General features: G+C 48.9%; 1 protein-coding gene across 1 annotated transcript in view; it reads left to right on the top strand.

Moving 5' to 3' along the window:
• Positions 1-23,232, top strand: part of NLRC5 (NLR family CARD domain containing 5) — a 68,293-nt gene that overhangs the window by 36,570 nt on the left and 8,491 nt on the right. Inside the window, exons 25-41 of the mRNA XM_038754337.1 lie at positions 142-231; positions 564-626; positions 1,500-1,583; positions 6,531-6,614; positions 8,384-8,473; positions 9,388-9,453; positions 10,298-10,381; positions 11,353-11,436; positions 12,738-12,824; positions 14,164-14,244; positions 16,641-16,724; positions 17,428-17,511; positions 18,088-18,171; positions 19,298-19,381; positions 20,604-20,687; positions 21,827-21,910; positions 22,737-22,820. Of these exons, the coding sequence (XP_038610265.1) occupies positions 142-231; positions 564-626; positions 1,500-1,583; positions 6,531-6,614; positions 8,384-8,473; positions 9,388-9,453; positions 10,298-10,381; positions 11,353-11,436; positions 12,738-12,824; positions 14,164-14,244; positions 16,641-16,724; positions 17,428-17,511; positions 18,088-18,171; positions 19,298-19,381; positions 20,604-20,687; positions 21,827-21,910; positions 22,737-22,820 (1,401 nt within the window). The remainder of the gene's footprint in view (positions 1-141; positions 232-563; positions 627-1,499; positions 1,584-6,530; positions 6,615-8,383; positions 8,474-9,387; positions 9,454-10,297; positions 10,382-11,352; positions 11,437-12,737; positions 12,825-14,163; positions 14,245-16,640; positions 16,725-17,427; positions 17,512-18,087; positions 18,172-19,297; positions 19,382-20,603; positions 20,688-21,826; positions 21,911-22,736; positions 22,821-23,232) is intronic.

Here is a 23,232-nt window from a genome sequence, read left to right as displayed (position 1 = left end):
CCTACCCTCAGTCCAAATGGCCGGAAGGGATGGGTTGGTGGCAGGAGAGAGCCTGACTCCCTGACATTATTTATGTTGCTTCACTAAATTGCCTTTGTAGAGACCAGTCTGTCTGATTTCTCTTGCCATCTGTCCCTCCAGGATCGACGAGACCTCATTGTCGCCAAACTGCCCCTTCCTGTTGGCCAAATCCCTCAGCCTGTGCAGGCGAATCCGGAAACTGGAGGTCAGGTGAGTCTTTGATCTTGGAGGCCACAGAGATGGAAACCTGGACAGCAGCAATTTGGTCCCCTTTCCTCCCCACTGTGGCATCCAGGGACAAGCGGAGCCTTTCCCACATTTGCTTCACCCAGGATGTGGGAGGCACATTTTGGGATTGAACTGTTCAGGAATAGGGGTTGGAGGAAAATGGTGAATTGGTGGTGGCACTGTGGTCACGGCAATGGGTGGGGCAGTGGCATGTCTGTGGGTGGGGCTTCCCTCAGAAATTGACAGGTCAAATGCCTCAAGAAATCTGACCACCCCTGGGAATAGTAGCTCACCATGATCTGTATTTGCTCTAGGTCAAGAACGTGGGCTTTGATGTCTTTTGCTACTGGCGGGAAGGGAGCAGAGAAGTCCTGCAGGTAAGGAGAAAATAATAATGGTATTTGTTAAGCTATGTGGCAAGCACTGTTCTAAATGCTGAGCACTGCTCTAAGCACTGGAAGATCCGGGCATTGGCTCTAACATCCAGTCAGACATGGTCAACAGGGCCACATGGACTGTTTAGCCGTATCAGCAGTGCAGCCCTACAGTTCTTCTCTGCCCTTCCCCTTCAGGGTTGGCAGAGGCCTAGAATTTGTGCCAGTGGGGCAGGATGTGGAGAGTGACACTTCGGAGGCAGCAGAAGAAAGATGTGGTCATTCTGTAGAGACCCTTAATATCTGTCCCTCTCCCGGTGTGCCAGGGTTCCTGATTTGAGGTGACTTGTGGGGAGGGGCTTTTAAGTCAGGGAGTCTGTCTCCAACTCTGCTCCCGTCTCCCCATGGAATTTGGAATAAGCCTCAGTTTCTCTTTCTTTACAGTGAAGGCAACAGTACGTTCATCAGAGATGTTTACTGAGTGACCTTTAAAGGAAGCCCTGGGAATAGAAAGCAGGACTATTTAATTTTCGGTTTCCTCAGGGCTCTTCATTGATGAGAAGCAGCGTGGCTCAATGGAAAGAGCCCGGGCTTGGGAGTCAGAGGTCATGGGTTCAAATCCTGGCTCCGCCAATTGTCAGCTGGGTGACTTTGGGCAAGTCACTTCACTTCTCTGTGCCTGTTACCCCATCTGTAAAATGGAGATGAAGACTGTGAGCCCCACGCGGGACAATCTGATCAGCTTGTATGCTCCCCAGCGCTTAGAACAGTGCTTTGCACATAGTAAGCACTTAACAAATGCCATCATTATTATTATTGTTATTATTATAACATGTCAGCTGCACTGAGGCTGTGTGTGTCCTCCTCTTCCCCCAGGCTGACTGACTGTGGCCTCGACCAGGAGCATGTGGAGCGGCTGTTTCAAACCCTGCAGCTCTGCAAGCACCTCAGTCAACTGGAGTAAGTGGCTTTGGGTGTGGGTGTGGGGCTGTGAATGCAAATTCGGGGGGCGGGTGTGTGTCTGTGTGTGTGTGGTGTGTCTCTGAAGCTTTCCTCAGAGAACCGTTTTCAAGCCCTGGCCGCCCCATCAGTGCACTTTTGTGTGTGAGAGCTTGCGGCGTTTCCTGTCTCTTTTCACTCAATCAGTCAATCATTCTTATTGACTGCTTACTGTGTTCAGAGCACTATGCTAAACTCTTGGGAGAGTACAATATAACAGAATTGGTAGACCCCTGTCCACAATGAGCTCAAAATCCAGAGGGGGAGACTGTCTCCCCAGAGCTTAGCTCAGTGCTCTGCACACAGGAAGCCCACAATAAATACAGTTGATTGATTGACAGACTTTAATATAAATAAATGAATTAAGGATATGTACATAATAGTGATGGCATTTGTTAAGCGCTTACTATGTGCCAAGCACTGTTCTAAGCGCTGGGGTAGATACAAGGTAATCAGGTTGTCCCACATGGGGCTCACAGTCTTAATCCCCGTTTCACAGATGAGGTAACAGGCACAGAGAAGTTAAGTGACTTGCCCAAAGTCACACAGCTGACAAGTGGTGGAGCTGGGATTAGAACCCATGACCTCTGACTCCCAAGCCTGTGCTCTTTCCACTGAGCCAAGCTGCTAAATGATGTGGGGCTGAGGGAGACGTGATCTAAGGGAGCAAATCCAAGTGGTGCAGAAGGGAATGGGAGAAAAGGAAATGAGGGTTTAGGGAAGGAAGGCCTCTTTTTGATCAGATGCCCAGTTCTAGCTTCAGGGCCCTGGGGCCTAGTCAGTCAGTCAATCGAATTTATTGAGCACTTACTGTGTGCAGAGCACTGTATTAAGTGCTTGGGAGAGTACAATATAACAATAAAGAGACATATTTCCTGCCCACAATGAGCTTACAGTCCATGGCAATGCACAGCCAGAGTAGGGACTCCTTTGGGCCTCCACACTAGTCCACCCCAAGATCTCCCCCTTTAGTCTGCTGCCACCATCCCAAGACTTAGGTTTGGCAACCTGGAAAGGCACAGGAGACAGTACTAAGTGCTTAGTAATAATAATAATAATAATAATAATTGGCATTTGTTAAGCACTTACTATGTGCAAAGCACTGTTCTAAGTGCTGGGGAGGATACAGGGTGATCAGGGGCTCACAGTCTTAATCCCCATTTTACAGATGAGGTAACTGAGGCCCAGAGAAGTTAAGTGACTTGCCAAAGATCACACAGCAGACATGTGGCAGAGTCGGGATTCGAACCCATGACCTCTGACTCCAAAGCCTGGGCTCTTTCCACTGAGCCATGCTGCTTCTCTTAGTACAGTGCTCTGCACACAGTAGGCACTCAGTAAATATAATTGAATGAAAGGAAACATCTGGAATTCAGTTTCCAGGCTTGTACCTGTACTCACTGGATACTGAGGCTTGGAAGAATGGCAAATGCCCATTTCCCTCCCTGCCAAAGCGGATCTCTGAACTGGCAAGTTTTACACACACACAGCCCCCCCCCACACACATCCCTGTCCCCAAGTGCTCCCACCCCCAAGAAACATTTTGAGCCGGTGTTTACTTCAGTAAAGACTTCTTTCAACAGCAACTGCACCTGTAACATTCTTAGTAGGCTCGTCCTTCTAAGCTGTAAACTCATAATGGGCAGGGAACGTGTCTGCTAATTCTATGGTATTGTCCTCTCCCAAGGGCTGAGTACAGTGCTCTGCACATGCGTACTAAGTGCTCAGTAAATACCACTGACTGATTGATTGATTGGAAAGGACTGATATAGAATGATACGGTGATTAGAATAAGTGGAATCCCAAATCAGGTCCAGGAATAACAGCCTACCCCTTATTTTATATGTATTCCTAGCTTAAACCCAGGGGTTACTGCCCCTCTGAATGCAGGGCTCTATTCTCTTAGCCGCTCTTCTGTGGACACTGCCATCCACAGAGCCTTCTCTGATCATTCACTCTCAACTCCCTCATTTTTTTTTATGGTATTTAAACACTTACTATGGGCCAGGCACTGCACTAAACACTGGGGTTGATACAAGCTAATCAAGTTGGACACAGTCTGTGTCCCCATGGGGCTCACAGTCTTAATCCCCATTTTACAGATGAGGGAACTGAGGCACAGAGAAGGGAAGTGACTTGCCCAAGATCACCCAGCAGACAGGTGGCGGAGCCAGGGTTAGCAGCGTGGCTTGGTGGAAGGAGCAAGCATTTGGGAGTCAGAGGCTGTGGGTTCTAATCCCACCTCCACCACTTGTCAGCTGTGTGTCAGCTCATTATGGGCAGGGAACGTTTTACTAGTTCTGTTGTATTCTCCCTAGTGCAAAGAACGGTGCTCTGCACATAGTAAGTAGTGCCTACTGTGTGCCGAGCATTATACTAAGCACTGGGGAGATTACAACAGAAGTGATTGACATTCCATGCAAAAAGAGCTTGCCTTCTTGGAGGGGCCTTGGGGAGTGAGTTCTTTCTGAGTTCTAGAAATGTCCGTCTTATCCATGTCCATAGCTAGCCTGGTGGACCATCACCGAGCTGGATCCTTGTACTCGGACGTGAACGATAAAGCCAACCAGATGACAACAACTGCTTCCGTGCTGCACACTTGTAAAGACGATCCTTTGCTCTGTTGCTGGATTTATTTTCGTGCCCCCGGCTTTGATTCTGCCTGTTAGTAGCATGATCTCTGGAGCCGTCTGCCACTCCCGTCGGTTGTCCTCGTGGCTGTTTTGTCTCTGTTCCTCCCAAACATCCATTGCTACGTAGCATCATTTGAGGTTGTGCTCTACCGTGTTTTGAAATGTCTCTTCTGTCTGCTTCCCTTAAGGTTGCCCTCTTAATTTCAACTCAGCTTAGAGTGCCTGCTCAGATATCCTGCTGTCAACCATTTTCCACATGTGTTGTGAAAGTCGTGGTGTGATGTGTCTATGCTAGTCGCCTGATGTTTGTGATGCGTCTTGTCTTTGGATGTTAAGTATGGTCCGTAGAGGCTGATGATGATAATAGTATTTACAAAGCACTAATTAGGTGCCAGGCAGTATACTAAGTGATGTGGTAGGTATGAGAAAGATAGCATCAGATCTAGTCAGAGAAGCAGCATGGCTTAGTGGATAGAGCATGCGCCTGGGAGTCAGTAGGTCATGGGTTCTAATCCTGGCTCCGCCCCAAGTCTGCTGAGTGACCTTGGGCAAGTCACTTCACTTCTCTAGGCCTCAGTTACCTTACCTGTAAAACGGGGATTGAGAGTGTGAGTCCTATATGGGTCGGGGACTGTGTCCAACCTGACTAATTTGTATCTACCTTACAGGTGAGTTACCTCACCTGTAAAATGGGGATTAAGAGTGTGAGCCCTATATGGGACAGAGACTGCATCCAACCTGACTAATTTGTATGTACTCCAGCGCTTAAAACAGTGCTTAACAAGTACTATTGTTATTATTATATTAGATCAGACCTAGTCCTGGTTCTGAGACTCACAATCTAATCAATCAGTCAATCGGGCTATACATTCAGCACTGCTGGGTCTCATCTGTAAAATGGAGATTGAGACTGTGAGCCCCACATAGGACAGGGACTGTGTCCAACCCAATTTGTTTGTATGCACCCCAGTGCTTAAAGCGCTTAGCAAATACTACATTTATTATTACTAATGTTATTATTATTATTACTGAGAGAGTGCTGCTGATGAAACTGCTTAAGGGATCATCTCTGGGATATAAAGTCCAGACACTCTAGCTTTCGCCTAAGGCTTAATGCCATGTTGATGCCATGCTGTGTCTATCTTTCAAAGGACGTCTGCCCTTCTTGACTTTGTTTTCTACTTCTTTGGCTCCTGGTGCATTGTCCCTGCACTTCTCTGGAGTTAGATTTATTTCTCTGCAGGAATTAGCCTTCGTAGGCAATCCCTTGCCCCTCTGTTACACCCCAAGCTTTAACACAGTTGGCTTAGAATGGAGCACACGTTGCCATTTATAGCTGAAGATATTTTTATTGGTCTGCCTCTGATCTTCTCCAGCGAGTGGGCAGTTCAAGGGGAGGGGCTGAGTCTGAGCCAGGGATGGGGCTGGACCTGATCTGGGAAGGTGCTGTGTCAGAGTCGGGGTGGAAATGGGTCCCAGCTGAGTTAGAGGCTGTTCAGAACTCGATGCTATGGCACAAGGCACCAGGCACTCAGTCCCCTTAATTATGTTTTTTTTTTAAATTACATTTGTTAAGCACTTACTGCCTGCCAGACACGTACTAAGTTTTTGGAGTAGATACGTGCTGATCAGGGTGGACAAAGTCCATGTCTCTTAATCCCCATTTTACAGATGAGGGAACTGAGGCAAAGAGAAGTCAAGTGACTTGCCCAGGGTCACACAACAGACAAGTAACACAGCCTGGATTAGAACCCAGGTTCTCCCCCCTGCTAGACTATGAGCCCGTTGTGGGGAGGGATTGTCTCTCTTTGTTGCTGACTTGTACTTTCCAAGCATTTAGTACAGTGCTCTGCACACAGTAAGCGCTTAATAAATACGATTGAATGAATGAACCCAGGTATCTCAGGTCTGTGCTCTTTCCACTAGTCCATGTTGCTTCTTGTTTTGTTAAGCGCTTACTATGTGTCAAGCACTGGAGTAGATACAAATTAGTCTGGTCAGACACAACTCCCACGGGGTTCACAATCTAAATAAGAGGGAGAACAGGTATTTACATTTTTGTGTCTCCCAAGCACCTAATATAGCTCTGCACATAGTAAGAGCTCACTAAATGCTATTGATAGATGATTGGAAGGTGTTGAATCCCCATTTTACAGATGAGGACACTCCTCTCCAACGGATGCTCGCTGGGGATGGCAGTGACTCCGCCGCCAATATCATTCATGGGATGAATCATCACCTGGTGTCTTGCCTTGTCTCTTTCCATCTCTTTCAGTCTCTCTGGGAATCAACTTGGCAATGAAGGGATCAGGTGCCTTTTGGAGCATTTGCCGCAGATGGACATTGCCGGTTCCCTCAAGTAAGGGAAGGAAACATCTCTCCAGGAGTGGGGAAGTCCTTGGCCCAGGCAAGCAGGGAAAGGAGCCCTGTCCTGGGGAATTCTCAGGGAGAGTTTTCCCCACAGGATACCCTCATCTTTCTACCAAACAGAGGCGGGGTGATGCTTTGTTTGACTTCCAAAATTAGTAATCACTCCAGACCCCAGCCAGGGGAGACCTCTACAGATAGATTTGAGCCTGAGTTGAAGTCCTTGCTTTTCCCTTTTCTGATCCCCACCCTGTCCAATATAACAGTAATACTAATAATAGTGATATTTAAGTGCTTACTCTATATGTCAAGCCCTGTGCTAAATGCAGGGGTAGATACAAAATCATCAGGTCCCACATGGAGCTCACAGTCTAAGTAGGAGGGAGGACAGGTATTGAATCCCCATTTTCAGATGAGGGAACTGAGACCCAGAGAAGTGAAGTGGCTTGCCCAATATCACACAGCAGGCAAGTGTCAGAGCTGAGATTAGAACCCAGGTCCTGTGACCCCGGGGGCCCGTGCTCTTTCCAATAGGTCATGCTGCTTCTCAACCCTTGAGGTATACCTCTCATTGATCTTTGTCCCTTGGGATGAGGGTACCCACATTAATTGAAAAAACCCTCTTTCAGCCAGTTTCGATTTTGCTGTTGCGCTGAGCTGTTTTGTGGTGCTATTAAATGTGAGTGAGCAGTTTCCTCTCCTTTCTCTGCCCTGATTGCTCCAAATCAGCCTAAAGGCAAGGAGGAGGAGAAGCAAAGGAGGTGTTACTCCACATTCTGGGATAAGGAGAGTTAGCTGCAGGACAGTTTCACTGGGCAGATTAACTAACTTTTACAATCCGATTCAGTCACTGGGCTTGGGAGTGGCACATAGCTCTTCCAATGGCCTCTGGAGCTTCCTTGACCATGGCTGGCACTATTTTGGCAAAGAAGCTCACTGTAATGGCCATGGCCTGGTCACCCTACACACCCACCACAAAAGCATCATGAAACTCATGGCTCTGGTAGTAGAGAAGCAGTGAGGCCTAAGGGAAAGAGCATGAGCCTGGGAATCGGAAGACCAGGGTTCTAATCCTGCCTCAGCCACTTGTCTGCCCTGAGACCTTGGGCAAATCATTTAATTGCTTGGTGTTTCAGTTTCTTCATGTGTAGAATGAGGAATCAGTACCTGTTCTCTTTCCTACTTAAGCTGTGAGCCCCATGTGGGGTCTGACTCTTTTGTGTCAGTGCTTTGCACATAGTAAGCGCTTAACAAATACCATTATTATTATTACCCCAGCATTTAATACAATGCTGGACACATAGTAAGTGCTCAACAAGTACAATAATAATAATAATAATAATTGTTATTATTATTAGAAACCCAGGGCCCTTCTATGTCCTCTGGTTTGCCTCAGTTGCTGCCAGTTCTCTGTCCTGAGAGTTTCTAGGATATGTAGTCTGCTTCTCAGAGAGCGTTTGCTGTGACTGCATTTCTGTAAGCTCATTGTGGGCAGGGGATGTATCTGTTATATCGTTATATTGTACTCTCCCAAGGGCTTTGTACAATGCTCTTCACACCGTGAGCATTCAATAAATAGGATTGTTTGACTGAGACCCTCACTGGCCTCTCTCGAGTTCTGTTTTCTCTTCACACTCCCCTAGCCATGTCCCTGTTGGCTGTAGTTGCAAAGTAGACCTTCTTAGGAAGACCGTGGGAGGGGCTGAGAGTGTCCCCTATCTCTCCTGGGCAGTGATGGGCCTGTGTGTTTTCTCATTGTAGCCTGAGTCACAACCACCTGTCTCAGGAGGGGATTTTGCACCTGGTCCGTTCCCTGTCTACCTGCAGCCAGGCCAGCCAAGTTCATCTGAGGTGAGCTACTTTTCACTTCTACCTCCCCATCTGTATTTCATGGACATTATCTTCCTAGGCTCCAGGCCCTCATTGAGACCCCGATCTCCCTTCAGAACAGCTGTGACTCAGCTGCTTCAGTCCCTACTCCACTGTGAGAAGCAGTGTGGTCTAGTGGATAGTGGGAGTCAGAAGGACCTGGGTTCTAATCCCGGCTCCACCACGTGTCTGCTGTGTGGTCTTGGGCAAGTCATTTCACTTCTCTGTGCCTCAATTACCTCATCTGTAAGATGGGGATTAAGACTGTGAGCCCCTTGTGGGACAGGAACTCTATCCAACCCTATTTGCTTGTATCTACCCCGGCACTTTGTACAGTGCCCGGCTCATAATAAGAGGTTCACAAATACCACAGTTATTATTGTGTGACTTAATAACCTGCGACACCTCACCTTGGGTGACCCAGTTTAGGCTGAAATTTGTTATGTGACCTTGGGAAAATCACTTACCCTCTCTGGACTCTCTGAAGCTAACTATTTAGGGGAATTAGATTGAAAGCACAGGGGATTGCAGTTTCCTACAGAACCTTGGCAGTTACAACTCACCTCCTCCCCTGGGATGATTAACATATTGTGCCGGTGAATAGAAAAGAATACTGACTTGTACTGTCCCAGAAGCTTAATACAGTGCTCTCCACACAGTAAGCACTCAATAAATAGCATTATTGATGATTGATTCACTAGACAAGCATGTAAAGTGTTCATTTTTAATTACAGGCAGTTAGCAAGGACATTGCTCCTAGATGAGGGATTCTGTGGTCTTGGGGAAGCCTCCCTCCATTATTGTCCTCTAAATCGACATTTAGGGACCAATCTTGGGGTTCAGTTATATCTTGGGAGGGAGAGCTGTCCTGCACTTACTTTTTTCTCTCTGCACAGCCTGGAGCCTGAGGAAAATGTCCTGATCCAGTTCACCAAGGAGACTAGTCCCTGGAAGACTCTGAGGTAATTTGTTGGGAAATTTTCTTCAACTGATTTCGATGGACTCTTCCTTATCCAACTGTGAGGCCTCTGGAATCTCCCCAGCAGCTGACCCTTGCTGTTTCCCCTGCCCCCCAAGAGGAAGGAAAAAAAGACTGAGGGAGGCAGCAGCTCAGCCTGAGGTTGGAGGCATCTGCCCATCCCATTTGGGGGCGGTGGGGGCCACTGAGCAGGAGGCATCCACTCTAGAGTGAAAAGAGCCCAGCTGAGGAAATGGGCTCCCTGTCTTAGGCGTTTAGGCAACTGTCCAAGCCTCTGGCTCCTGTTCCTCCACCTGTTGTCTCTGAGGGTGAGGCCCAGGGCCTGAGAAGGATCTCTCTGTTTCTGGCCTGATGGATTCCCAGCAGGAGGGTGTGCCACATTCGACCCAGAGTCTCTGGGTCTTGGATTTTTTTTTATCACACCAGACTTTAGGGGATGGTGTGGCAGGGTGGAAGGTGTGGGAGTTGTCTCAGGAAACTAGAGTTTTACTAGCTAGAGGGGGACTCTCTCACCTACCCTCAATCAATCAATCAATCAATCGTATTTATTGAGCGCTTACTATGTGCAGAGCACTGTACTAAGCGCTTGGGAAGTACAAATTGGCATCACATAGAGACAGTCCCTACCCAACAGTGGGCTCACAGTCTAAAAGGGGGAGACAGAGAACAGAACCAAACATACCAACAAAATAAAATAAGTAGGATAGAAATGTACAAGTAAAATAAATAAATAAATAAATAAATAGAGTAATAAAGGGAATCTGACACCTCAGGGAAGCTATTTCCTCTGTTGGGTGTGACACAATTCCCTGGCTTTGCTCCCTCAGGCTCTCAAAGTGTGACTTGCAGCTGGAGCACCTGTCCGAGCTGGCGGCTCTGGTGGGGCAGTCCCCATTCCAGATGGAACTCCTGTAAGTTTCCAGGACTTGAGTCCACACACTGATGCCTGGGGATGCAGGGGTGGAAATGGGCTGCAGTGGGTCGGTTCAACTTTCACAACATTACTAAAATCCGCCCTTTCTTCTCCATCCAAACTGCATCAGCCTCCTTGCTGACTTCCCAGCCTCTTCTCTCTCCCCACTCCAGCCCATACTTCACTCTGCTTCCTGGATCGTTTTTCTACAAAATCATTCAGGCCATGTTTCCCCTCTCCTCAAGAACCTCCAGTGGTTGCCCATCCACTTCTACATCAAACAGAAACTCCTCACCATTGGCTTTAAAGCAGTCAGTCACCTGGCCCCCTCCTACCTCACCGCACTACTCTCCGACTATAACCCAGCCTGCACACTTTGCTCCTCTACTTTTATCCTTCTCACTGTACCTCGACCACGTCTATCTTGCCGCTGACCTCTCACCCACGTCCTGCCTCTGGCCTGGAACGCCCTCCCTCTTCATATCTGACAGACAATTACTCTCCCTACCTTCAAAACCTTATTGAAAGTGCTTCTTCTCCAAGAGGCCTTCCCTAAGCCTCCCTTTCCTCTTCTCTCATTCCCCTTCTGTGTCACACTGACTTGCTCCCTTTACTCACCCCCCTTTCCAGCCCCTCAGGACTTATGTCCATATTTGTAATTTATTTATTTATATTAATGTCTGTTTCCCCCTCTAGACTGTAAGCTCGTTGTGGGCATGGAATGTGTCTGTTATATTGTTATATTGGACTCTTCCAAGAGCTTAGTACAGTGCTCTGAATGCAGTAAGTGCTAATAAATTTGACTGACTGACTGGGGAAAGTTTCCTTAATGACCTAATGGCCTTGTCCTCCCTACCAGACATGACTCCCATTAGCTCTCTGTCACAGGAAATGGAGCCAGGCCGGGCTTGCCGTCCACTAAGACCCCATGTCAGCCACAGCCAATAGTCTTCGTTTCTCTGTTCTTAGATTGACTGATAGCAATGTGTCCCTCCTTGGTCTGAAGCACCTCCTGAAGACAGTTAGGAAGACTTCAGGGATGCTGAGAATAAGGTAATATCAGTGGGCAGAGTCCAAGGGGAGTGAAGTAGATGGGTGGGGATTACTTCATGCATGCCAGCCAAGCCCTTCCCTAGGTCTCCCGGTCTTAGGCATTTTAATGCCAGTCAAATTTGAAGTCACTGATGTTGTTTGGGGAGGGGAGGTTAGGTTGGAACAGTTTTTTCATTCTGCAGCCTGTAGAGAGTCATGGGTGAATGGCAAGGGTGTCAAAGAGAGCAATGGCTGATGACATACCTCCAGCCTACTGCATCCTGTCCTCCCATCATGCTCTATATATGCCATGTTCATCAACCCTTCCTTGAGCCCCATTTCTCTTCCTTCCCATCCCACCTTACCTTTATTATGGGAGCGGAGGGTCATAGAGGCCACCACTGCTAAAGAGATGGAAGTTTTTTCCTGTTGGAACTGAAGCCCTGGAGAAGCCCCTTGGCACAGCCCATCCCGGGCTGGGATGCTAGGCCCTGGTCCAAGCCCCAAGAGTGGGCATCCCTCCTTCAGCCTCGAGGGGCCGGGGGACAGCCTCACTTGTGGGTAAGGGAGGAACCATGCGCCTCTGAATGAGCAACCCCCATTGCCTGTGGGGGAGCCCAAAACAGCCCCAGTTTATCCAAGCCTGGCCTTCGTCAGCGCAAGCCCTAGCAGTGCCTTTCAATCAATCAGTCAATCATATTTATTGAGCACTTACTGTGTGCAGAGCACTGTACTACACACTTGGGAAGTACAAGTTGGCAACATAAAGAGACGGTCCCTACCCAACAGTGGGCTCACAGTCTAGAAGGTGGAGACAGAGAACAAGGAGTGTTTATCTTCTGATCCTGTGAATCAAGGCCAAAACAGGAGGCAGAAAGGATCCAAGGATGGCAGGCAAAAACAAACAATTACCAAGAAGATTGGTATTATAATCAGACCTGGACATCAAGGAGTGTTAGGCTCAGATACATTCCATGTAAATTATCAAACCAATCAAAACCCCTCTTCTTAGCCTCTGCCTCTAACCCTAATGCCAGTTCCAAACCATGGTTCTAATTTTGCTGAAGCCTTCAGCCTAACCCTGGCCTTAAACCCAGTCCTAGCCCTGATCAGAACGCTTACCTCCCCGTAACTCTTGCATGGTATTTTTTAACAGTTTGGGTGATGCTGAAGCTTCACTTTTTTGATGTTGTGGGTGAAATGGACTTGTCAGTGCATAGACTGTCATTGATCTGGCCTCTCTGGAGACCATTGTGGCTCCTTCCTTTGATGAGTCTTTGGTATCTGATCCTCAATGCGACTTGTTTTTTTTTTTATCGCAGTGTGGAAGAACAGTGGGTGCTGAGAGAGGACATTGTCACCCTGCTGGAGATGAGCATCCAGGCTGCGGGTAACCTCACAGAGATAACGTGAGCAGATCCTGGAGGTTCCAGGGCCGGGCTTGCGGGGGGTTGCCATTTTCAGAGTCAGATGCAGAGATCCGGTAGGGAAAAGAAGCCTAAATCAGGACTGCTTGTCTTGGCAATGGGCGCCAGCAAAACATGATTCATTTTCATCTGTGTATTTTTACCCAGTGCTTGTGTGTGTGTGTGTGTTTTTGTGTTTGTGTGGTAGTTGTTAAGCACTTACTATGTGCCAGGCACTTAGGCCAGCCCTGGGGTAGATTCAAGCTAATCAGGATGGACACACTTACTATGTGCTAGGCACTTAGGCCAGCCCTGGGGTAGATTCAAGCTAATCAGGATGGACACAGGCCATGAACCACATGGGGCTCAGTCTTAATCCCCATTTTACAAATAAGGTAACTGAGGTTCAGAGAAGTGAAGTAACTTGCCCAAGGTCACTCAACAGACAAGTAGTGGAGCTGAGATTAGAACCCTGATTCATCTGACTCCCAGCCCCATGCTCTATCCACTATATGCCAAGCTGCTTCTCTAAAGCAGTTAGTACAGTGTTTTGCATACAGTGAGCATTTAATAAATAATATTACTACTACTACTAATAATAATGGAGGTATTTGTTAAGTGCTTACTATGTGCCTAGCACTGTTCTAAGCACTGGGATAGATCCAAGGTAATCAGGTTGTCCTGCGTGGGGCTCACCGTCTTAATCCCCATTTTACAGATGAGGTAACTGAGGCACCAAGAAGTTAAGTGCCTTGCCCAAAGTCACACAGCTGACAAGTGGTGGACCTCTGACTCCCAAGCCTGGGCTCTTTCCACTGCTGCTTTTCCAACTATTACTAATAGTAAGAGAGGTATCTAGAGATGCTAGTAGTACCTGGTTACTGGAGGTAACTAGTAATAAAGAAGCTTTTAGGTAGCCCCAAGGACTTGTAGATTAACTCAGACTTTTATTAACCATGGAGGTTGAAACCTTCCTACTTTAGCTCCTGCCTTCATTCCCCTGCAGGAGGTACAAGGCGGCAGCAGGGGTTTAGCAAGAAGGTCAAAAGATCCCCACTTTCAAGTTGCTGGGGTTACATCATTTAAGGTCCCGTTTAACTCTCCTCCCCATCCAAGCCAAAAGCACCATGGATTGGTTTGAGTTTCCCCCCCGCTTCCCTGCTCCTGCCACCCTCTGGGCAATTAAAAGACCAAAATCAGGGAACTGGAGAATCCAGCTGTCTGGAAAGGACAAAGTCCCTCACAGTCGCTGCCACAGGGAGAAGCTCCCCTTCTTCAGAGGCCACGGGTTCTCAAACCCATCCTGCCACAGACCTTTCGTCTTTTCTTTCCCATCTCCCAGGATTTTGAAATTCCAGGCACTCCTTCGTGTGGGGGAAGAATTTCCTCAGCCACCAGAAAATCCGGAGCCTGAGGCTGCAAGGTAAGAGCGCAGACCAAGCTGGATTCTTGGTCCGGGATGTGGGTTTTGAGTTCAATTCTCCAAAGAGCCTGCTGGACTTTCCGTGAAGCTTTTGCCATCTCAAATCAGCCAGAACAGTCCCCAGTTCATTCATTCTTTCATTCATTCAATCAGTCATGTGTGTTGAGTGCTTACCGCGTATGGAGCATAGTACTAAACACTTGGGAGAGTACAGTACAACAATAAACAGACACATCCCCTGCCCACAACGAGCGTACAGTCCAGAGGGGGGTTAGGGGACCTGGATTCTAAACCCAGCCCCTCCACTGGTCTGTGTGATCTTGGGCAAGTCACTTCACTTCTCCAGGCCCAAATTCTGACATCGGCAAATCCCCAATCCACCCCATCCATTCAGCTCATTCCTCTGATTGTTACTCTTGGGAAGCAGCATGGCCTAGGGGGAAAAGCATGGGCCTGGGGTTCAGGGGACCTGGGTTCTAATCCCACCTCTACCAGTTACCTCCTGTGTGACCTTGGGCAAGTCATTTAATGTCTCTGTGCCTCCGTTTCTTCATCTATAAAATGGGAATAAACTACCTGTTCTCTTTCTCCCTTAGACTGGAAGCCCTCAGTGGGGCAGGGACTTTGTCCAATCTGTTTATGTTGTAACTTCCCCATTGGTTCAGCTCAGTGCTAAGCACATAGTAAAAGCTAAACACATATCACAGCTATTATCTGGGAACACATTTGGTCGATGTCTGCTTCTCTGCCCACTCTTCTCCACTAGACTGTGAGCAATTCGAGAACTGGGTGGGCTTCAAGAGCCTCCCACTTTGTGGACCCTTGATAAAATACTATTGGGGTTGAGCCACATCCTACTGGGGGAGAAGAGATCACAGTGAGATGGGTTGGTCATTTTTACATCCATCAGACCACTAATCAATCAATCAATCAATCAATCGTATTTATTGAGCGCTTACTATGTGCAGAGCACTGTACTAAGCGCTTGGGAAGTACAAATTGGCATCACATAGAGACAGTCCCTACCCAACAGTGGGCTCACAGTCTAAAAGGGGGAGACAGAGAACAGAACCAAACATACCAACAAAATAAAATAAGTAGGATAGAAATGTACAAGTAAAATAAATAAATAAATAAATAGAGTAATAAATATGTACAACCATATATACATATATACAGGTGCTGTGGGGAAGGGAAGGAGGTAAGACGGGGGGATGGAGAGGGGGACGAGGGGGAGAGGAAAGAAGGGGCTCAGTCTGGGAAGGCCTCCTGGAGGAGGTGAGCTCTCAGCAGGGCCTTGAAGGGAGGAAGAGAGCTAGCTTGGCGGATGGGCAGAGGGAGGGCATTCCAGGCCCGGGGGATGACGTGGGCCGGGGGTCGATGGCGGGACAGGCGAGAGCGAGGTACAGTGAGGAGATTAGTGGTGGAGGAGCGGAGGGTGCGGGCTGGGCAGTAGAAGGAGAGAAGGGAGGTGAGGTAGGAGGGGGCGAGGTGATGGACAGCCTACTAAAATCACATCTCCTCCAGAAAGTCTTCCCTGCCCAATCTCTTATAATCAATCAATGATATTTATTGAGTGCTTACTGTGTGTAGAGCACTGTATTAAGTACTTGGGAAAGAACAATATAACAGAGATGGTAGGCATATTCCCTGCCCATAAGGAGCACACAATCTAGAGGGGGAGGTAGACATTAAAATAAATTACAGATATGTTCAAAAGTGCTGAGGGGCTAAGGGTCGGGTGGATAAAGAGTACAAATCCAAGTAGAAGATCAACGCAGAAGGAAGAGGGAGCAAGGGAAATGAAGGCTCAGTCGGGGAAGACCTCTTGGAAGGAGATGTGATTTTAATAAGGCTTTGAAGGCGGGGAGAGTGGTGATCTGTTGGATATTACAGGGGAAGGAGTTCTAGGCCAGAAGCAGGATGTGGGCAAGAGATTGATGGTGAGACTGAGGTACAGTGAGGAGTGGTAAAGAAGTGAAATGAGCATGCTGGGTTGTAATCAGTGAGGTAAGATAAAAGAGGTTAAGGTGATGGAGCCCTTTAAAGCCAAGCAATCAGTGGTATTTATTTAGTGCTTACTATGTGGAGAGCACTGTACTAAGTGCTTGGGAGAATACAATACAACAGAATTAGCAGACATGCCCATAACAAGCTTATAGTCTAGAGGGGGATATAGATAGATAGGTAGATGGATGGTCGGTTGGATGCCAGTGGTTGGGATTTGAACTCTTCCTCGTCTCCCTGGCAGTAGTGTAAAAACTTTAGTAAAGTACTCCATCTCTGGACTCCTAAGTATTTGCTGGAGGGAAGACCTGGGCTGGGCTGGGTGGGGGAGGAAGGGGAGCAGAGGACTAGGTCTCTCACTCGGTCCCATGTGCTTCTGCCCCATTCAGGATGGCTCAGTGTGGCCCCGAAACTGGGCAGACACCCCTCATCAGGCAGATCATCGAGAAATGCACCAGGCTGAGGGAGCTCAAGTGAGTTACCTGAGGACTCAGCCCCAGGATTTGGGGGAATGCCCTCGGGGGGTGGGAGATGATGGGCCCCTCAAGTTGCCCCAAGGGGCTCAGTGATTCAGTGGCCAAGGTCAGGCTGGCTAGGCAAAGGAAGGCCCCAGGTGAAATTTGGGCTGGCGCTCAACTTGACTGTTTTGCTCGCCTGCTCCAGTGCTCTCAGGAGAGCAGGGGAGAGGTAACAGCATTGTACCACCCAGTCAGTCAGTAAGTCAGTCAGACATTCGTATTTGCTGAGCACTTACTGTGTGCAGAGCACTGTACTAAGTGCTTGGGAGAGTACAGTATTACAGGCACATTCCCTGTCACAATTCGAGTCATCCGGATTCCAGTCCCAGCTCTTCTGCTGACTCACACTGTGGCTGAATCACTTTCTCTGACCCTCAGTTTCTTCATCTGTATAATGGGAAGAATAAATACTGCCTCAACCTGTCTCCCACAGAAGGCACAAGGAGAAAGGAGAACACAGATGTGAAAGCATTTTGAGCTTTCTAGAAAAAAGACAGATCAGACCAAAGTTGTTTTTTAAAAAATTTTTAAATTGTTATCCTCCAGGTTAGAACCTGAACTGAGATGTCATTCCATTAGCCCAGGGACTTAGGAAGTACTCTTTCAAAGTGATTGGTGGGAGTGGAGTTTGTAGCCTGAATTGTCTTGGTCTTTACAGCTGGTCTCATGTCGTTCTCAATGACGATGTCTCCCGGATATTGGGGAGTGTGCTCCCTTCTCTCCCCGCACTGAAGACATTCAGGTTTGTCAGATAAACTACCCTAGACCATCCTCATTCCTCTTCCTTATAAAAGCACCAGCCCTTCCTTTGAAGTCTTCCCCAACTTCTCTCAGGAGCCTCCTGAAACTCTGCCCAGATTAATTCTGGTCAGTCCAAAGCCCCCAACACTTCAACATTTTTATCTTTCTTCAGAATATTTTAATGTCTTTTAGGTGTCCTTCAGGTGTCTCGGAAATGTTTGTTGCATATGTTTCTGTTATTTCTGTATTTTAAAGTTTATCTTGTATGTGGGTTGGCCGTTTTTTGTATTTGTAGTTTGTCCTGCCCTCCCCAATTACATTGCAAGCTCCCCCCAAGGCAGTGACCCTGTCTCCTTCTTCTTTTGTAGCTCCATTCAGCTCCTAGAGGTTAGCCTGGTCATTCTCTATCCTTCAATCGGGGCTGTCCCTGAACCATTCCAATTCCTGAGAGAGAATTTATGTTATTAAAGTCCCTCCCTGCCCCCTGCCCCTGACTACTCCCCCCTGGCCCTTCCCAACCCTGGATGTCTGTGAACGTTGAGCAGCATTTCACCTGCTGTGTCTGTCTCTCCCCTAGGCTGACATCCAGTCCCATCTTCCCAAGGGGCATAGAGCGTCTGGCAGCTGGGTTGAGCTGCTGCCACGGCCTGCAGGAGTTGGAGTAAGTAGTGCCTTGTCCCTCGGGTACGGAGTCTTGGGAAACTGGGGGTTCTTCTTCAGCTCAATCTGCCACTGGATGCACCTCCCGAGCACGGGGCCCACAGGCATGACCGAGACACAACTTGTGTCAAAGGGCCTAGGGATGCCTCTGTGCTCCTGTGAAACGGGGTGCAGTGCAGGGGGAGGGGACCCATGACAAATGGGGGATGTCTGTTCTCAGAGTTGGGACTTGGGTAGGGTGGAGAGTGAGTTGTGTTTGTGTGTGAGAGAGAGAGACAGACATAACCTTCTAGTTCCCTTCACCAGAGCCTCTTGTAGGCCCTTGCCGACAGGGTGCCAAAGCCCCACTCCTGCTGTTGCTCCCTTAGTCTCCTGACTTTTTTCCTTTTTATGGTATTTGTTAAGTGCTTACTAAGTGCCAGAAACCAAACTAAGCTCTGGGGTTGATACAATCTAATCATGTTGGACCCAATCCACGTCCCACATGGGGCTCAGTGATTTGCACAGGACGGTGGTTTTAAGGAGTCCCCTGGGCACGTTGCCACTCTCACAATCTGCCTGAGGAGCTGAGCTTCCCCAAGGGTGATGGGCTGAGAAGTCTTGGCAAGAGAATATCAGAGTGGAACACTTACACCCGTGGGCGTAAGCTGCCTCGTCTTCCAACAGGACACCCCACTGTCGTATTAGATAAAAGCTCTCCAGGCCAGTGGCTGGGCCTCTTTTCTTGTCCCTCTGAGCAGAGATGTTCACACTCAGGAGCTTGATGGCTACAGTTTGCTGCCTCTATTTTCCTGCTGTGGTAGGCTGGGAGTTGGATGGCAAGTTGGGCTCCAGGCCGTGAAGGCGTTCTCTGCCGACCCTTGCTGCGGTTGCCCTCCTCTTCCTCCTGTTTGCCATGCTTTCAGAGCCCATTCTCTTCCCCCTCTAGACTGTAAGCTCGTTGTGGGCAGGGGTTATGTCTGTTTATTGTTATATTGTACTCTCCCAAGAGCTTAGTAGAGTAGTCTGCATACAGTAAATGCTCAATAAATACGATTGAATGAATGAATGAATTCCCTGGGGGACCCCATCATTCCAAAACACCTCTGCTGCAAGAGACCTCTGACCCCAGGCTCCCTGCCCCACAGTCTCAGCAACCTGAAACTGGATGACCCTGCGATTCAGATCCTGGCCCAAGGACTCCACCAAATGTCCCTCCTGCAGAGGCTCACGTAAGTGGTTCCTTTTTAAAAAATATATATGTATTTGTCAACTGCTTACTGTGTGCTAGGAACTGTTCTAAGCACTGGGGTAGATACAAGGTAATCAGTTTAGACACAGTCCTTGTTCCACCTGGAGCTCATAATCTGAATCCCCATTTTACAGATGAGGTAACTGAGGAACCCCCTCTCAGGGTCATACCTGGTACTCTACCAGTCTTGAATATGAGAGGAAGAGTCAAATGGAGGACCACCCATTCCATGCCTAACTTTGGGCAGTGGCTAGCAAGTGGAGGGCAATCTGCTACAAGGCAAAATTCACCTATGCTGGGCAGCAGCGGCATGGGAGAGCTTCGAGGGTGGAGACTCAAGTTCACTGCTCAGAATGAGGCAATGGTAAACCACTTCCATATTTTTACCAAAAAAATCTATGGATACACTACCAGAGCTATTGCAGCTGGAGGTGGAGCGTTCTGGGAGAGTTGTGTCCATGGCGTTGCTATGGGTCAGACACAACTCGACAGCGTAAAACAAGATAACTGAGGCACAGAGAAGTGAAGTGACTTGCCCAAGGTAACAAAGACAAGTGACAGAGCCAGGACTAGAACCCAGGTCCTTCTGAGTCCCAGGCCAGTGCTGTATTCACTAGGCCTCACTGTTTCCCCGCTCTGGGGACTCCAACTCTGCCCCAGGCTTAGGAACACTGATGTCTCTTCCCCTTCTGGACAGTTAAGACCTTTCCATCTGTCTGTCCAGGATTTCCTTAGAGGCAGAGGACTGGACCCGATAGCGTGGTGAGTCCCCTGCTCGCTCTCGAATGCCGTAGATTGGGTTTTGACAAGAGTTGAACACACCAGGACTGCCTGGCCACTCGTGTGTTACTACTACAGTTCGTGCCTCTATGCAATCCAAGCATCACGTCATCATCAGGGGCAGCCCCTCTTGGCATTTTCTGGGTGGAGCGTGCTTCTCAGAGTGTCATTTAGGTTAGACAAATGGCGAACCCTCATCTTCATAGCTGGTGCCTCTGCCCCGGGTGCCCGGTGGGGAGGTGAGCGGCTCAGGCTGCAAGAAGCCAAATGGCACTGGAGTGTCTGGGGCTTTTGACTCTTACTTCTGTCTCTTGGGGCACCTGTGGTCCGCACCCTGGATTAGTGGGTCTTGACCTTACCGGACCATCGCCAGGTCTGTGCCCCACGGTAACGGGCCTCTCAGTGTCTTCCAACTTTTTCAGCCTGAGCAACTGTGGCATCAGCGGGGATGGCTGCTCCCAACTGTCAGACGCTTTCAAGAAAACCTCCAACCTGGAAGACCTGAAGTAAGTTTTCTTCTCCTCCTTCTTCCCTCCTCCTTCCTTCTCCTTCCTAGCTTCCCCTTCCTACTTCCTCTTCCTTCCTTTTACCCTTTACTCCTCCTCTCTCCTTCATCCCTCCTCCTCCCTCCTTCCTCCTCCTTTTCCTCAGTATAAAATTTGGGAGAGCATGGAGTCTCAGTCTTGTTTTAGGAGAAAAGGGAAGAGACAAATTTGGTATGGGCCTGCCCAGAGACTGAGGGATGGAATAGATGAACTTTGGGGCTCTGGAATCCCAGTGGTCTGACACTTTGAACTCCTTTGTTCCCATCATACTGATAATTATGGTATTTGTTAAGCACTTACTCTGTGCCAAGGACTGTTCTAAGTGCTGGGGTGGAAACAAGGTAACTAGGTCGGACACAGTTCCTGTCCCACATGGGTCTCACAGTTTCAACTCCTGTTTTATAGATGAGGTAACTAAGGCACAGAGAAGTGAAGTGAATTGCCCAGTGTCACACAGCAGACAAGTGGCGGAGCTGGGATTAGAACCTATGTCCTCTGACCCTCAAGCCCATGCTCTTGCCACTAGGCCATGCTGCTTCTCCTATATTTCCCTTCTTTACAGCATGGAAAGGGGCAGGGGTTGGACCGCCGTGGGCAACCAGACTGGGTGGGAAGTGGAGGACAAAGCTGAGGCCAGAAGGATGCCCCTCCAGCGGAGAGGCCCTGGGCTTCCAAGAAAGGGCCTCTCCTGCTTTCCCTTGCCTCCCCCTGTCTCCTTGCCTCTAGTCAGTTGGACCCCACCACTTGTGTCCAATCAAGGGAAGAATGAAATGGGTCAGGGGATTGTAGAGTCTTAATGATAATACTAACCATATCTGCAGTGAACACTGTACTATATGCTAGGGTAGATAGAAGATAATCAGTACCTGCCCCACACGGGGCTCACAGTCCAAGAAAAAGGGAGAACAGGTATTTTATTCCTATTTTTCCAATGAAGAAACTGAGGTACAGGGAAGTTAAGTGACTTGCCCAAGGTCACACAGCAGACAAATGGTGGAGTGAGGATTAGAACCCGGATCTCTTGACTCCGGGCCCCGTGCGCTTTCCACTAGGCACACTGCCTCCCCCTTACTGAGACACATTGCTTCTTCTTTTAACAGCTTAAGCCTCAACAAGATAGACAGTACCGGGATGCAACACTTAGCCGCGGTCCTTCCTGAAATGCCCCAACTCCGGAGGCTCGAGTGAGTGATAGTTTGACACCAAGGGGACCCAGACTTACATACCCGGGACTCTAGGGCTGCTTGAAATGCCAGCTGGGGTGCCCCGCCTCTGGGCTCTGGGACAGCTGCCACCCAAACCCTGGTTTCTTGTGGGGAACATATCTGTCCACGACTGAAAAATGGTTGGTGTATATGCTTGGTGTGAGAAAACACACCTCCCCAAAGCCAAATTCTTACCACCTCCTGGATCCCAACCCCCCTCCACCTGCCCATCTCCTCCTCGGAGCACCCTCCCGGTCAGCCTGTCACCCGGGCAGTTCCCTGTCTGATCCAGAAGGCAAATCCCTTCCCTGGGTCTCTCTGCAGCCATTGTACTCCATCCTGCTGCCCACAAAAAGGGTCTGGGATGTGCTTTTCCTCCCCCCGCTGACTCTCTGCTGTTCCCTGGGGGGTTCTTTGCTGACCTACGGGGCTCAGTGGAGGACCAGGGCCTCTCTGAACCTAATCTTGGGGAGGAGAAAAGAGGGTCTTTCCACAATGATGGCTTTCTCTCTAGCTGAAGCTAGAAGAGGGCAGGGAGGAGGGGACAGGATTTCTGACAGAGGGAGAGAGGAGGGGGCAAGGCCTTCGGCAGGAGGTGGGGAGGGGGTTAGGGCCAGGGGCAGATGCGGAGATGCCGTGAGCTAGCCTTTCTTCTTGGGAAATGGACACTGGGGAATAATGAAGGGGAAAGGATCTGTCTGCTTCCTGGAACCACCCCCCGACCTAGTGGAGCATCCCATCCCCTCACCCACCCTCCATCCCCGCCAGCGGCTAATACTTGGGGGGCTTCCTGGGCGTCTCTCAGCCTGTCGGAGAACTGCCTCGGCCCCTCGGGTGGAATGGAGCTGGCTCGGGCGTTGGCGCTCTGCAGGACGATGGAGGAGTTCCGGTGAGTCTTCCCGCTTCCACTATCTGCAGTAAACGGAGAAGGAGCTCAGTGGGCTGCTATGTTATATAGCCCTGGTTCATCTGCATCTCCTGAAGCCTCCCTCCCAGTCCCTGTAGCTGGAAATTGATTAGGGTGAGGTGGAGGTGGTCTTTTTCTTTCTTTAGCAGGTCTAGGGGCTTGGGAAAGGGTCTGAGATCATCCCATGTCTACCAACTCTGTTATGTTGTACTTGCTATGTTATATCATCCTCATTTCAATAATGGAACATTGAAACCCAGAGAGGTGAAGTGGCTTCTCGAAGTCTCATAGCAAGTCGTTTGGCCACACCGGAACCAGATTTGAATTCTTGGGCTCCTCGGCCCATAGCTGTTCAAGCCAGATAGTTTTTTATTTTTCGGTATTTGTTAAGCAC

Source organism: Tachyglossus aculeatus, chromosome 11 (genome assembly GCF_015852505.1).
Source record: "Tachyglossus aculeatus isolate mTacAcu1 chromosome 11, mTacAcu1.pri, whole genome shotgun sequence".
Taxonomy (NCBI): Eukaryota; Metazoa; Chordata; class Mammalia; order Monotremata; family Tachyglossidae; genus Tachyglossus; species Tachyglossus aculeatus.
Note: the sequence above shows the minus strand (reverse complement) of the source record. Positions and strands in the feature narration are given on the sequence as shown.